Source organism: Grus americana, chromosome 1 (assembly GCF_028858705.1).
Source record: "Grus americana isolate bGruAme1 chromosome 1, bGruAme1.mat, whole genome shotgun sequence".
Taxonomy (NCBI): Eukaryota; Metazoa; Chordata; class Aves; order Gruiformes; family Gruidae; genus Grus; species Grus americana.
In genome coordinates this window covers 95,007,830-95,022,616 of record NC_072852.1, presented here as the reverse complement: position 1 = coordinate 95,022,616, position 14,787 = coordinate 95,007,830, and the positions used below count along the sequence as shown (strand labels likewise).

General features: G+C 37.4%; 1 protein-coding gene across 6 annotated transcripts in view; it reads left to right on the top strand.

The window, feature by feature from the left end:
- Positions 1-14,787, top strand: part of ABI3BP (ABI family member 3 binding protein) — a 165,093-nt gene that overhangs the window by 126,301 nt on the left and 24,005 nt on the right. For all 6 annotated transcript variants that reach the window (XM_054813851.1, XM_054813854.1, XM_054813856.1 and 3 more), the window contains 5 exons: positions 1,097-1,192; positions 5,993-6,103; positions 8,908-8,991; positions 9,946-10,014; positions 10,664-10,876. In XM_054813851.1, coding sequence (XP_054669826.1) covers positions 1,097-1,192; positions 5,993-6,103; positions 8,908-8,991; positions 9,946-10,014; positions 10,664-10,876 — 573 coding nt within the window. The remainder of the gene's footprint in view (positions 1-1,096; positions 1,193-5,992; positions 6,104-8,907; positions 8,992-9,945; positions 10,015-10,663; positions 10,877-14,787) is intronic.

The following is a 14,787-nucleotide window of genomic DNA, read 5'->3' as shown; positions in this document are numbered from 1 at the left end:
ACATGATGTGTTTTAGAAATTTTAGTCACAGGGACCAGGTGACCTGCATCCTGTTCCCAGCTTACCACAAGTCTTGTTACTTTAATCTTAGGTAAATCATTTAACACGTCCATACTATGGACTGTGGATTTCTAAGGTATGCCTAGCAAGAAAGGTCAACTACTTGGAAAATTATCTGCTTCATGCTGTTAAAATACTAGTTTAATCTCAAAACAAACTGAGCACCAGATTATAAACCTATGAAATCTTTGGTTGAAATGTTTAGATCATGTTGGAATAGGGTTGGAATTTGATAATTAATTTAATTTTGAGATTTTTTTTTTTAACTATATTAACATTCAGGGTTTTTTTCCTATGTAATGAGAGAGTTTGGTTTGTTTGTTTGCACAAACATGATGAAATTGCAATGCATCTTCTCACTCTACCATATATAGAGTTTTAATAAAGTAAATATACTTATTTTGTATAGGGAAAGCATACTATTTTAACATTCTGGCGGTCCTATAAATATCAGCATGTGAAACAGTTGTTCTGTACCAGGACTAGTTCTGTTGATGTTTTTAATGCCATTTACTTCAGGTTTTTTTAAAACGTGTTTATGTAACTTTTAAGTAGGACTTTTTATGTACACTTTGCCTCCAGTACTCCATGGTGTATGTTTGGTTCAGAATTGCTCTAGCCATTCAGTATGGAGGATAACTGAAGATCTTATGTTGGTGAGGAGAACTTTGCCCTTCACAAGAATCAATGGAGATTTTATTCTGTATGCTGAAAATCTAAAATGTTCTCTGTACTCATCTTTCCACATGTAATCTTGGTTTAACTCATCTGTTATCTCTTAATCTTATTAACTCTCTCTTTCCAAATATACTTGTTTCAAGGAAGGTTTAAAATTAAATTGCAGACTCTCTAGTCCCATATCACGTTCTACTTACTTGAACAGGAAGATAACAGCTATCACTAAGTTATCAGTAAAAACATAGGTGGGCCATATAAGCCAGTTTTGCCCTTAAAGTTAGAGTTTGAACATATGCAATATTACGTATTCCATGCCTTGGTACTGCACTGTAAATACTTCATTTCCTTTGTTTCACAGACGATGTATATACACCTGAGGATATTGCCAGACAAATTGGTGTGGATGTGGAAAAACCTTTGGAATATAGTGATACCTGGGAAAAGCCAATTTCTGGTAAGGTTAATAAAAGAAGACAATATAGCAAATTTTAACAGTTACGAAAAATAAAACCCCCACCTTTCCTACACAAAAGCACCATCACTAAGAAGAAAAAAAATTCTTAGTCATTCTCATCTATACAACTTCTTTTGGCTTCAGGATGCTACTAAAAGAGATAAAAATAAAAGTATTTCAAGGTCACTACTTAATCACTAATATATGCTATATATTAAAAATTACCATTACCAGTACTGTATCCTTATGATCAAACAGCCACAATGCTGTAAGCACTGATTTTTTTCATCCTAATAGTTTCTACATAGCAAGAGAGAATAGAGTGAATGCATAACCAGATTGTCCTCCCATTTATGAGACAGTTTTGTTAGGATTGTTGGGAAAATTAGAACTTTAGGCTTGAAGCGAAATAACAATGTGGCATAAATAAGGTTACAGGTTTTTTTACACGTGTTATACCAGACTCATCAGTTTTTACTTCTCTTCCAAGTCTTGCAATCATATTTTCAAAACAATCAAAATATTTTTATTGAAAAACGGCTTCCCCAAATAGGCCTTCAACAACAGACTTTTTGTATTTCAGGTTTTTTCTAGTGAGCTTCTTAGAAATTTTCTGTTTCAACTGAAAAGTTGTAGTATAGACTGTGTTTGTATGCCATGTGTATACACATACATACAAACATATAAACACCTTTACATGTAGAGAATTTATTTCATAAGCATAACCAAGAATAGAGCTTGTTTTAGCTGTGCTTTTTTTACTGGCATAAAAACTGACTGGAAATATTTTTCATGTTACCCTTGGATTTACTATTTAGCTGCAGCTGTTTTTTTTAGTTAGGTTCTCCTTTAAAACATGTTATTAGATTTAAAAACACAGATACAAAGATATGCCACTAACTAATTTATAAACTGCTGTTTGCTCCTAATTCATGCTGAATTTCCTTTGCACCTAATTTACCTGCATAAAGACAAGAGCCCATCTTGACAGCTGAGTTCTGATATTTTATCTTCTTAAAGTTTATTTATGCTGGCAATTGTACTTTGCAAAAATTAAGTCCACTGTGATAATATACTATCAGTGGTAGCTGGATGCAGACTTTAAACTGAAAACAAGGATGGTGCTCTGCATTTTTTGTTACTGAATGTCAGGCAATGGTGTATACGTAAGTAAATCCAGCTTGTCATTTGCAGAGACTGGAAGGTTTTTTTTATGTGCATAGATTTCAAGGAACATCTACATCTGCTTTTACTCATGATATTAGGTGCTTAAAGTTAAGCTTTTAGAGCTTTGAAGTAAGGCAATACCATGAACTGTAGTCTTTAAAGACAGTTGGGTGTGTTTGTGAAATTAGCTACTACTGTTCCATAATTTTCTTGTATACTTCTGTGGTCTAAGCTCTTTTCATGAGGCTTTAATATGTATATCAAAATTCAGAATTACAGAATCATAGAATGGTTTGGGTTGGAAGGGACATCAAAGATCATCTAGTTCCAACCCCCTCGCCATGGGCAGAGACACCCTTCACTAGACCAGGTTGCCCAAAGCCCCATCCAACCTGGCCTTGAACACTTCTGGGGATGGGGCATCCACAGCTTCTCTGGGCAACCTGTTCCAGTGTCTCTCCACTGCCACAGTAAAGAATATCTTCCTTATATTTAATCTAAATCTCCCCCTCTTTTAGTTTAAAACTATTACCCATTGTCCTATCACTACAGGCCCTGGTAAAAAGTCTCTCTCCATTTCTCTTATAAGCTCCCTTTAAGTACTGAATACTGCTATAAGGTCTCCCCGGAGCCTTCTCTTCTCCAGGCTGAACAACCCCAACTCTCTCAGCCTGTTTTCATAGGAGAGATGCTCCAGCCCTCTGATCATTTTTGTGGCCCTCCTCTGGACTCGCCTCAACAGGTCCATGGCCACCTTGTACTGGGGACCCCAGAGCTGAATGCAAGCACTCCAGGTCGGGCCTTACAAGAGCAGAGTAGGAGGAGAGAATCGCCTCCCTTGACCTGCTGACCATGCTTCTTTTGATGCAGCCCAGGACACGGTTGGCTTTCTAGGCTGCAAGTGCACATTCCTGGCTTATGTCTAATTTTTCATCTACCAGCATCTCCACGTCCTTCTCTGCAGGATTGTTCTGAATCTGTCTGTCACCTAGCCTGTACTGAGACTGGTGATTGCCCCGACCCATGTGCAGGACCTTGTACTTGGCCTTGTTGAACTTCATGAGGTTTGCATTGGCCGATTTCTCAAGCCTGTCAGGGTCCCTCTTGATGGCATTCCTTCCCTCAAGCATGCCGACTGCACCACTCAGCTTGGTGTCACCCGCAAACTTGCTGAGGGTGCACTCGATCCCACTATGTCATTAGCAAAGATGCTGAACAGCACTGGTCCCAGTACAGATCCCTGAGGGACACCACTTGTTACTGATCCACATTTGGACATAGAGCCATTGACAGCAAGTGTTTATATGGGGCTGTCTGGCCAATGCCTTTTCCATCAAATGGTCCATCCATCAAACCCATATCTCTCCAATTTAGCAACAAGTATGTTATGTGGGACTGTGTGAGAGGCCTTGCAGAAGTCAAGATAGATGACACGAGTTGCTCTTCCCTTATCTGCCAGCACAGTCACTCCATTGTAGAAGGCCACTGAATTAGTCAGGCACAATTTGCCCTTGTAAAACCAGGTTGGCTGTCTCTCATCACCCCCCTGTCATCCATGTGCCTTGACATAGCTTCCAGGATGATCTGTTCCATGATCTTACCAGGCAAAGAGATGAGGCTGCTTAATCAGATATTGCTGTAAGTTAGCCAGTATTTGACTTTGCTTTTAAATACATTTACTTTTACTGAAAAATTAGTGTGTGTGTTAACTGAAAAATTTACCATTATGCTACGTACAAGAAATTAAAAAGATAGGTTACAGCACACGTGACTTAAGCTTGATGTGTGAATTAAGCTTGTGAGGTTGCACACCCTCCTTTTTCATGAAGAGTGACAGAGTCAAAGAAATACATTCCCAGTCCACAAAGAACCCCTGAGATTAAATAAATCCTAATAGTTCACCATGCTGCTGTCCTTGCAAGAATCTACGCTATCACAAAATCCCTAAATTCTATTGTGCGTCCTCGTTTACAAGCTCAGATTTCCACAGATTGTTAATTAGATTTGGTAGCTTCATAGACCATCACCCAAATCATTGTGGAAGTAGTATAAGGGAAGAGTGGGGATTCTTGTTTTTCCAGAGTGCAGTATAGTAGATTCAACTGTGACACAGTCCACTGAATGTGATATTTTGGCTTGCATGTTGCAGTTGCAGTGTTCAGAAGATACGATAGAAACCACTGACAAGTCAATACTCGCACTTTTTTACCCCATAAATATCTCAGACAATTCCATTCCCTATATACAGGTAGGGGAAAAATTAATCATGGATACTACCACACATAGTAGTATCTAGTATATGACGACTTCTATATACAAAAAATTTACTATCCTTTTTCAGATCTTCAGGCATGTTTTGTTCATCTCCATCTGGGGATTAAGAATGAATATGAAACCTACAAATGCTATTTTCAAAACCATTACGTCTTCCTGAATTAGATAGAGCATTATTTCCTGTCTTGATCTGAGGGATTTTAAAAAAAATGTGTTTTATAATGACTGCAAAAGTCCAAAAGGAAAAGGGAACAGAGAAGGACAGAGATGTTCCTCTTTGTATATTGTAAGTATTTCTAAAAAGGCTCTCCCAGATGAGTCTTTGGATCTGCTCCCTTCTCGCCCACAGTCACTCTATTTATACAGTAAACTAAAGTCTGATATGTAGGGCCCGAGGTACTCTGTGTAGCCACTAACTCAGTATCAGGCAACTGGTGTATTTGTTGACATTGGCAGCACTGTAAGAATTATATTACTCTTGAGGATTTTCCCATTACGTACAAAAAGTCTTTTGTTACATAAATGTGTTGCACATATCTCCTGTTTTTTTTCTTAAGGAAAGAAGTGCAAAGGTGAATAGTGGAAGAAATTTTTTTTCTTTTGCCTTTCCTTTGCATAATAAAATCCTTTATAATTGCCTGGAAAATACAGTAAAATGTTTTGTAAGTATGAATTTAAGAGGCTTAGGTTCTTCTTTCAGACCTCGCTGTCAAAGGACCTTACCAGATCAATTTAATGGATATCAGCTGGATCTGCACTTTGAAACAACCTAGTCAGGTGCCTCAGGAGTTTCTAACACAATAAGTGTCTCTAGCCGTGTCAGTGCATGAAGTGACAGTGACTTTTTTTCATTTTTCACTTTTGAACGGCATACAATAGAATGTCCCTAATGATAATACCCCTTTTGCTACATCTTTTGCTTCAAGCTGAGGGTGACCAGTTTTATCAGTTCGAAAGTACAAAAGATCAGAAGTTTTGTGAGCAGGATACTGAAGATGTTTCCAAATACACTGAGGTGGTGTTTATTGTGGGAAGAAGTATCATGTTGGCTGCCAAAAATTACCATTGACAGAAATGAGTAACTACACTGAAAATGAATCACTGAAACACTTGTACGAAATCCCAAAGGAGCTACATTTTTTCAGTGTAAGCTTGGTTTAAAACTCCATGGCACACACTTCACAAAGAATTTAAGGCTGAAAATAGAATTCATTTCAGCTCCTAACTTCACCTCTTCACTTTTGATATTAAATCATGAAAACATTGTTTGAGAGATCGGAATATAATTTGTAATAGGTTTCTGATGTTTTGGAATTTGAGATTAAATAATTAATAACACTGCCTTGTAATGTCATTCAGTAACTACATCACCTGGCCCTCAGCATGCTCCTATACCTCCTGTCAAGCCTACACAAATGCGAAGAAAACCTCTGCCTCCAAACACTGTGACTGGTAAACCAGGGAGTCCAGGTATCGCAGCCTTTTCAGCATAAATATTTTGTTATGTGTGAGATAATACTGAACTGACTAGCAGGGTATAGGGGGTTTTATGGTATAGATTCTTTGTCTTTAATCTGTGATATCTATAGAAACTAACTTTCTGGAACACACAGGCCTTGTGTCTCTTGTCTTCATACATAACTCTGTTTTCCTTTTGTTTTTCTCACCCAGTTATGTCAAAATCATCCCTAGTAAGGGAGCTGAAAGCGAAATAGCATAATGCAAGTCATCCTTTAAGATAAAGATTAATCTTAAGAATGTTTCATGTCTACTAATAGGATTTGCAGTTACTTGATGTGCATATCAAGTGGGAGATAATGAATATTATGCTCCAATGTGTACTCCACACTGATTATTTATAAAGAACTATGGCACATCTATTAACCACTGCAAATAAGGAGTTAATAGGCACCCAGAAAACTAACTGCACTGAGAGGCAGAGCGAGCTGAGTTATTTCATGTGCAAAGAGTTTAGCTTAATTCCTGTGCTAACAGTATTCCTGCTTCTCAGTGTAAGAGCATACAGAAACTTTCACGCTTCCTGCTTTATTTCAATTTTACCCTGATTCTGATATTTTCTATGCTTATGTATGTTTTGTCTGTGGATTCTGTATAAGAATCCTTAGGCTAATGTCATTCCAGGTAGTCAGAAATTATCACCTCATTGTGCTTAGCATCATGAGAAATACTTCCCTCTTCATATTACTCTCTGTAGTTCACTGGAAATACAAAGGTCTTGGGTCTGCTGTATTTCCTGTTGGCTTTTTTTTAGTTTGTTTCATCTGGGGCTTTGTGTGCTATTAAGGCACCAAAGACCTAAATAATTCTGTAGCATTTTGTGCAGCAGATAAGAAGCAAGAATCTCCAAGCTGAATGAAACAAGCTGTATATTTACTCAACAGTCCAGCCAGGATCAAAATGTTGTGTCTGTACTTGCTGTTGATTGGTGGTGTTGCCTTAGTAATAGCTGCAACAGCTATTGTCAGTCTTAAGCTGTAGCATAAAAAAAATGTTGACCTGATACATTTTCTTTTGCTTGTAATGGAGTCTATGCTAATTTTCTCTGTTAAGTGTCTAATTAATTTACCAGTGTTTTGAAATTTCACCCTTTTTCCATACACTAGAGGCCAGGTTATGTGGTAGTCAGCGGTTACCATACCTTCCTAGGCATTCAAGATGGAATAAATTGGTTAGATGATCTGGTTCTTCCTTGTGGGGCCAGTAGCAGATTTTCCTTTTTCTGTGTTTTCCTAGTGCTTTATCCAGCTTAGTTTTAAACATTATAATTGAGTTTCTTCTGGTTCCCTGGAGAGACTATTCCACAGTACTAACAGGAAAAATTTGCCTTGATGCTCTTCTTGGATTTTCCCTTTCATAATTCTGTCCTGTTTTTCTTTCTCATTAACAGGATTAATTCCTTACTTGCATCTTTCTTACTCATCCAGTGGAAGAGTATTATGGGAAGGTTTCTATGCAGACATTAAAAGTCTCCTGAATGGAAAAAAAAAGGAAACAAGAGAGTTCCAGAACCTTTCTGAAACTGGACTCTAGTGTGAAACTTAATAAATTTCCACTTTATTAAGGAAATTTGTGGAAACTAGGGAGAGAATCTTTATTAGGAGAATCTTAATAAATTTCCACTTTATTAAGGAAATTAATCGAAGGTAGGGATTTTTGTTGTTTTAAACTTGGTTCACCAGAGTTCTGCCTTCAGTCACCATGTTCTCCCATTATATATGCATGGAAGGTAACTACATTATGTAGTTCTTGATTTTTTGGGGGGTTGAGATTTCACAGTCAGGCAGTGGTTATCTGGGAGTATCTGCACATTTCGTGGATGTAGTTCTTGCCTTTTACAGCTATTTTGAAAACAATCAAGACATCCTTTACCATGGATTGTTTGCCTTTTGGAAACCTGTTTTCTTTATTAGGTGATAACAGCTAAGGAGTAAAAGCAATGTCACATAATCTAAAATAATTTTTAAAATAGCTATTTAATTGTGGGAGATAATATTGCCTTTATCAATCAGTTTCTGTCCAAACTTATGGTGCCTACTACAGAATAGATCAATTCAGAAAGCAAGCTTTTTCCCTTGGGTCACTTAGTGTTATAAATGTTGAAAATGTTGGACTTGGTTGCATTTTTCTTACCTTCATTTGAAGTGCATCTTAATTTCATTTAGTGGAAACTCCAGTACTATTCTGTGGTTAAACTCTTAATGCAGACCATAGTTAAGGACTCAGTGTTTAACATTACACATGTTCCAGCTCCAGCCTTGCTAATATATATATTGTATTGAGAATAGGAATGAAAGGACCTTACCTGTATTTGAGGGAAGAATCCAAGTTTCAGTTGCTGACAAGCTATTCTGTCTTACAACTCATGAAGAAATGTGTTTTTTTATTTGAGAAACAGAAATGTCAATGCTGGTCACTGTGCATTCTTTTACCAGTCTGTGTAGGATGGTTCTGTGCATTAAACCAGGTCATATTCTAGCTGGCTGAAGTCCTCCAAGACAGTCTCCAAATAGCAAAGAATTTTCTTACTGGGTTTCAGGAGTAGGTTGTATTGGCAATAAGGACAACTCAGAACTTTTTTAAATCCAACTGGAAACTGTTGTATAAGTTTTGAGGGAATATTACAGTTGAAATGAAAGCACTTGTTTCATGAAGCAGTTGTCAGAAATCCGAGTTCTGTTACAAAATCAGAAAGCTGTTTCACTCTTAAATAGTGAATGCCTTGTTGCCACAATTTCCTCCTCCTGTCACTATAGCAAAACCTGCTGGACCAACACCACCTGTGAGAACAGGAACATCATATAAGACACCAACAGCTTTTGCAACTCCAGAGTATTATGGTAAGCATATTACAGACAGTTCTGGTTTCTTTTTTTTTTTTTAATTTTTTTTTTATTTTTTTTTCTTTTTTTCTTTTTTTTAATGAACATAAAAGTTTCCTTTTATTCTTTTGCTACTTTCCCTGAACTATATTGATGCTTTGTACATTTAATATAAGAAGTATTCTGTCTGGGGTCGTTATGATTTCCTTTATGCCACTTTGCAACTTTTCTGACTTGACCGAGTTCATCTGGCTGTCTTCTGATACATACCTTGGTATAATGAGAATGTGACGGCCCTTCCGTCTTCCAAGAATTCAATACATGCTTAGAAGGTTTTCAATACTATTCAGTGGCTACTTTAAATCTGTGAAGGGAGTAGATAAGGCACTTCTTTTCCTGAACATTTCTTTTTGCACAGGACATAAATTCAAATTATTATTTGACAGTTACTGATAGTGCTCAACATGGTTGTGATATAATCCTAGCTATCTGATCAAACTGCCACCATTTAAATAGAAAAAAGAGTAATAGGGTAAACATAGTGGTTAGCTGTTAATTTGCCCTTTATAAAATTGGGAGTTAACAACAAGTTCAGACCTAAATCTTCTCAAAGTGGCATACAAGAATGGGTTTGGGGGAGAACGTGTTTAGAATTTTTGAGCCAATATATGCAGCTGTAGGTATATTGTCATAAATAACGCTGTTTCTAATTTTCCTGGATTTATAGTAATACTGAAAGTCTTGTCTCCTTATAGTGATCATGAACTCGCTGTGACCCTTAGTGCTCTGTAAAGCAAGCTGGATAGTAGATTTATTAAAAAACGCTTGTTGTGAATGTATTGTGTTTTGTCCATTGAGGTCCATCGTAGTATTTGCACGTAAGAGAAGATTCTGTTCAGTATAGTGCCTATGTAACACAACACTGGTGTCATGAATCCTGACTGCTTTAGCACGTTTCTGTGTTTCCCACAGTTGATGCAACTGTCTTCAGCTCAAGTCCTACATCAGAAACAGATTCTTCAGGCAAACCAAGGTACCAAGGTAGGATTTTAATAGCTATGGTATTTTTATTTGAGGGAAGACTGACCTATCTTTTCTCATTTGAAGGCCAAACTTTCATTTGATTCTGTTTCACTTTAGTGTGAGATGAAAGGGCTGTAGTGCAAACCATCAGCATATTCTTGCCTAAATTTTACTTCTTTTTTCTTCCCTGCTACCACCTTCTAGTTTACAGGCTTGTCCACAAACACGTTGTGGCTTTTCCTGTGTGCCAGCAGTAGTACAACTGCGCACTGTTCATATTCCACCAAACCATATGAAAATCTTCCTGTGGGCTTGCAAGCATACCTGGAGAGGTATGGCCCCAATACCAGTGCGCTTTACCGTAAGGGATATCTACCCATCATATATGCCTCGCCTCTCATTCCAGGCTGTTCACATTCAGATAGTCTAGTAATATGGTAACATGTACTAGACTAGATGATAAAGATGATAGACTAGATGATAAATAAAAAAATCCAACAAGCAACTTAATATTGAATTCATGCATTTTATTCTTAAACATTTATGTTTGACTTGTGCAGATTTTTACTTGGTGCCCTGAGATCAAAGTTGTGCACTAGGTGAGATGGCATTGACATTTTGTAAAAACACACTTTATTGAATAACAGCTCTTTCCTATTGCTTTCAGCCCCCCATGTCAAATACATGAAAAAAGATGATGATGTGCCTTGCTCTATCACAAGCTCTCTTGAACATTTTCCTCAAGAAGAAGCTGGCAGCAAGGAAGAACCTATTCGTCCTCCACAAAATCCTCCAACCAACCTCACAGTGGTGACTGTTGAGGGTTGTCCAACTTTCGTCATATTGGACTGGGAAAAACCAGACAATGACACTGTTACTGGTTAGTTTGACTTCCTCCATTGTATCAGAATACAGTATTTCCAGCTTACTTTTATTTTTGCAGTGGTTTTATGCCATTTAAAAAATGCTTGAATCCCAAGGGAGTCTTATACCCCAGTGCTTTTATTTTGTGCTACTGTCAACTCCAATGTGGATAAGAAAAGGCTACTACATTAGAACAAGATTGTCACAACTATATCATTGGTGTCAGCGATGACACAAAGAGATACTTAAGAAATATGACTCTGTATCTTCTCTTAATTTCTGGATTCTCTGTGTACAGAATCTGGTAGGATCTAGTCAAGAAGTTCCAGCAATGTGACAGTAGTCTTTATTATATAGATGCATACACATAATGTGGACCTCTTTCTTGACTTGAGGATGTTGTTCATCAGCGGGCTGGATGCAATGAAACCTTACATCCATTTAGTAAGTCAGTAGAACTCTGCCAACATAATACTTGCTGTACTCACCGTAGGGTCACCAAGTTCTCTATGTTGAAAGAATCTGTTTGCTTTTTTCATTTCCAAAGGAAGGTTTTTGTATTGAGAATAAATCTTTCATGAGTCATGCAGGAATCAGTACATAGACAGGTAAGCATGCAAGACAACCGTTCATAATTTTTCTATTGCCTTCTGTATATCAACACAAGCTTACCAAACTTGAACATTCAAACTAATTAACAACTGAAAATTATGGTTCTTCCGTACTGTCAGGAAAATGACTTTCGTTTTTACCACGGACATAAATCTTTGATTTGCAAAATCACTGGCTCATCACAGCCATGACCAAACAGATTTGGCTGTGTTGCATTAGAGGTGAGTAGAATAGATAAGACTAGAAACTGTGAGAACTAAGACTTTTCACTTTAGCATGTAAGTGGGATGTTTTCAGATGTGGTATATGCATGTCGTGAGAGATTTCAGTGCAGGGTATAATTAGGTGACTGTCACAAACAAAGCCACTCTCTTCCCCAAATTATTCCTTCCTTGATTTTCTAGAAATAATTACTAGGTTTAGCCTCTATTCTTTCATGCTCTTCCCACTGTTTTGAAAAATAATAAATGCAAAACCAAAGGGACACTCAAAACAAAAATTAGCCTGACTTTTTTTCCTCTGGGAAAGAGGAAGAAAGCTAGCCCTTCTGCTGGATTAAAAGGGGAATAAAAAGAGACTGTAGGCTAATAAAAAGTACCAACAAGAGAGAATAATGATTATCTGGCTTGTCTTCCATGATGTGCTTCATCCTGGAAGAAAAGGCGGTGTGGGCTTATTGCTAACCTTAGAATTAGTCTGAGGGTAGGCGCTCTATGAACACTCCCCATTCCAGGCAGTTCTGCAATGCTTCTTTTTGTTTAGGGAAAAGCCTTTTTGTTGCTGTTGTCATTTGGAGGCCTCCTCCACAGACTAGTCCTTAGCTTGATTAGGTCAGATAACATCATTTAGTCTGCATGTTTACTTGGAAGTAGACCTGCTGTTTTTCTTGACTATGTTAATGAATCCACTGCAGCACCACCATTTGTACTGCAAAAATAGAAAAACATTTCCACTATAATTGGTAAAACTGTCAGTGCACATTATCTAATCATGAAAGCAAGTCCTAATTGCCTTCTGATACTGGTTATTTTCTTTTTCAGTGCATGTTGTGAAATACAGAGCAAGCAATACTCACTGTGTCTTCTGAGACTTTAGGCGGAAACCCTTTGTCTGTTCAGTTGCAATCAGCATTTATAAAAGTTAACTTTCCATTAAGTTTCTTCTTTTCTGTAAGACTATTCTGTGATAACTGAGACACCTGGCATACCCTTCCCCATTCCAGAAAGGAAGATTAAAACCTTCTGCAGAATATATGACTAATACTCATTTTGCTTCACTGAGATAAACTTTAGTTTTCAATCTAGCTATCTTCCTCTCTGGATGTAACAGCTTTCCCATAAATACCATCTTCATTCTTTTTAACGTCAATGTGTAATACAAAATGTTTGAACTCTATAGCTTACAAATACTCTCATTGAGCTTGTCGCCTTCGTCTTAATTTCAAAAAATTACTCAGTTAATGACTCATCCAAGGACACTCTTGAATTCAAGAGAAGGCATTGAATCCCATTTTCTGAAAACAGTGATTACTTCATATTGGCACTGGTATGACATTACTTGTTTAGACAGACTTAAATCAAGTTTTCTGTCATCTCTTCTTATTTTTGTAGTTTAGACATATTTTTTCAATCATCTGAGTTAGACATCACATCTTTTTTTTAATGCACTGCTTCAGATAGAACTGTGGAAACAGAAAATGTAATTTGTTGAGCCATTTTTTTGAAACAGTTACATTGCTTGACTTTTAGCTATGCACAAGGGGCTTCATCATATTGGGTATTCCTAAAACCAAAATTTTACTTCAGTAATGGAAAGGTCTGACAAATAATAACCAAAACAGTGATCAAGCTTACCTCCTTGTTTTCGTAAAGGCTGCAAATGTCAGGAACCGAGACCATTTTGCTGGTGCTCTCTACTCCTGTTGTGTTGCCACAGAAATGTAAGGCAGTTCATTTTGTGCAGCGAGTAACAAGCAGGTACTGAATGTGCTCAGTAGTGCTTTGTGTGTGTGTGCACGCATGTTTGCACGCCCACTTATATGTGCCGTCTTTTCCAACTTGAATGAATTAGAAGGTTCAAATCACATACTGACTTGGGGCTGGCAGAAGGCAGAAAGATTGAATTCCTGCAAAGTTACCTATTCGTTCTCAATCTGCATGTACGTAAGGCAGTGGATATCTACTCTTTCTCCCATGCTTCCTAAAAAACATAATTTCTCTAATGAGGCTTAATTGGGCAAATAAGGGCTTTTGTGTGTTTTTTTTCTCCATGGTTCTCTCAGCTCTTGATGGCTATATAGGAAAAGGTCTTTGTTTCCAAAAAGAAAATGCTTAGAGAGAAAACATGGATATGTTTTACACAACTATATATTATCAGTGCTAATGTCTTTGGTCATTGCATTGGTCTCACTTGAACAATGATCTAAAGTAAAAGCCCTCTACTTACCTTTTTTTCCTCTTTTTTTTCCCCACCCTCTCATCTGAGAGACCCATTCCTGCAGGTCCATGAGTTTGTTTTTAAAAGGCAGTGGTTGGTCTTTCACTGTTCATGGGTGACTGTTGTGGGGAAGAACTTTTGAACATGGAAATTTTGAAATCTTCAGTATCGTCAGTAATTCCTTCCTTCCCGCTGACTTTCTGACATACTTTTAAACTTAATTTACAGTTTTATGTTACTCTGTATATGGTGTAAATAACTGAGTCTATTACAAGGTAAAGACAAAAAGATGCTGTGTAGAAGTCCCTTTTGAAACTATTGCAGTAAATCTGAAATTCACATGTGCGTATATGTATATAATTGCTCAGATTGAATTGCTGTGGTTAAGAAGCTTGGAATTGTAGTTGAAGATTAGTTGAAATTGCTCTGCATAATTGTCTTGCATAATTTACCCCAGCGGTTTTGATAGGTGCTTTTTGTATAGAAGAGTGTAAAGGAAGCCATAGTTGCACAATTAAGGTAAAAATCGGGTCAGTTGGTCTGTGCATGCTCATTTACGTACACATCTCCTATGTTTACTAGGAGTGAGGATCTGAGAGTCCAGCAGCAATTAAGAGAGTTTTTTTTCCTTTCTAACACTGAATCCCGTTGCAGGTGTTTTATCTTTCTGTGTTGACAACAAATGGGTTTCCTTGTATTGAAAACAAAAAATTTGGGGGGAGGGGGGAAGGCCCTACAGCATGCTATCATTTAATTAAGAACTCGAAAATAGTATCATTAGACAAAAACAGGAAAGAAAGTAGTTTTCTAGAGGTTTTGTAGCTGTTGATAGGTGGTCTCTGTCCTCACAGCATAATACCTGCTTTATTCATTGCGCTG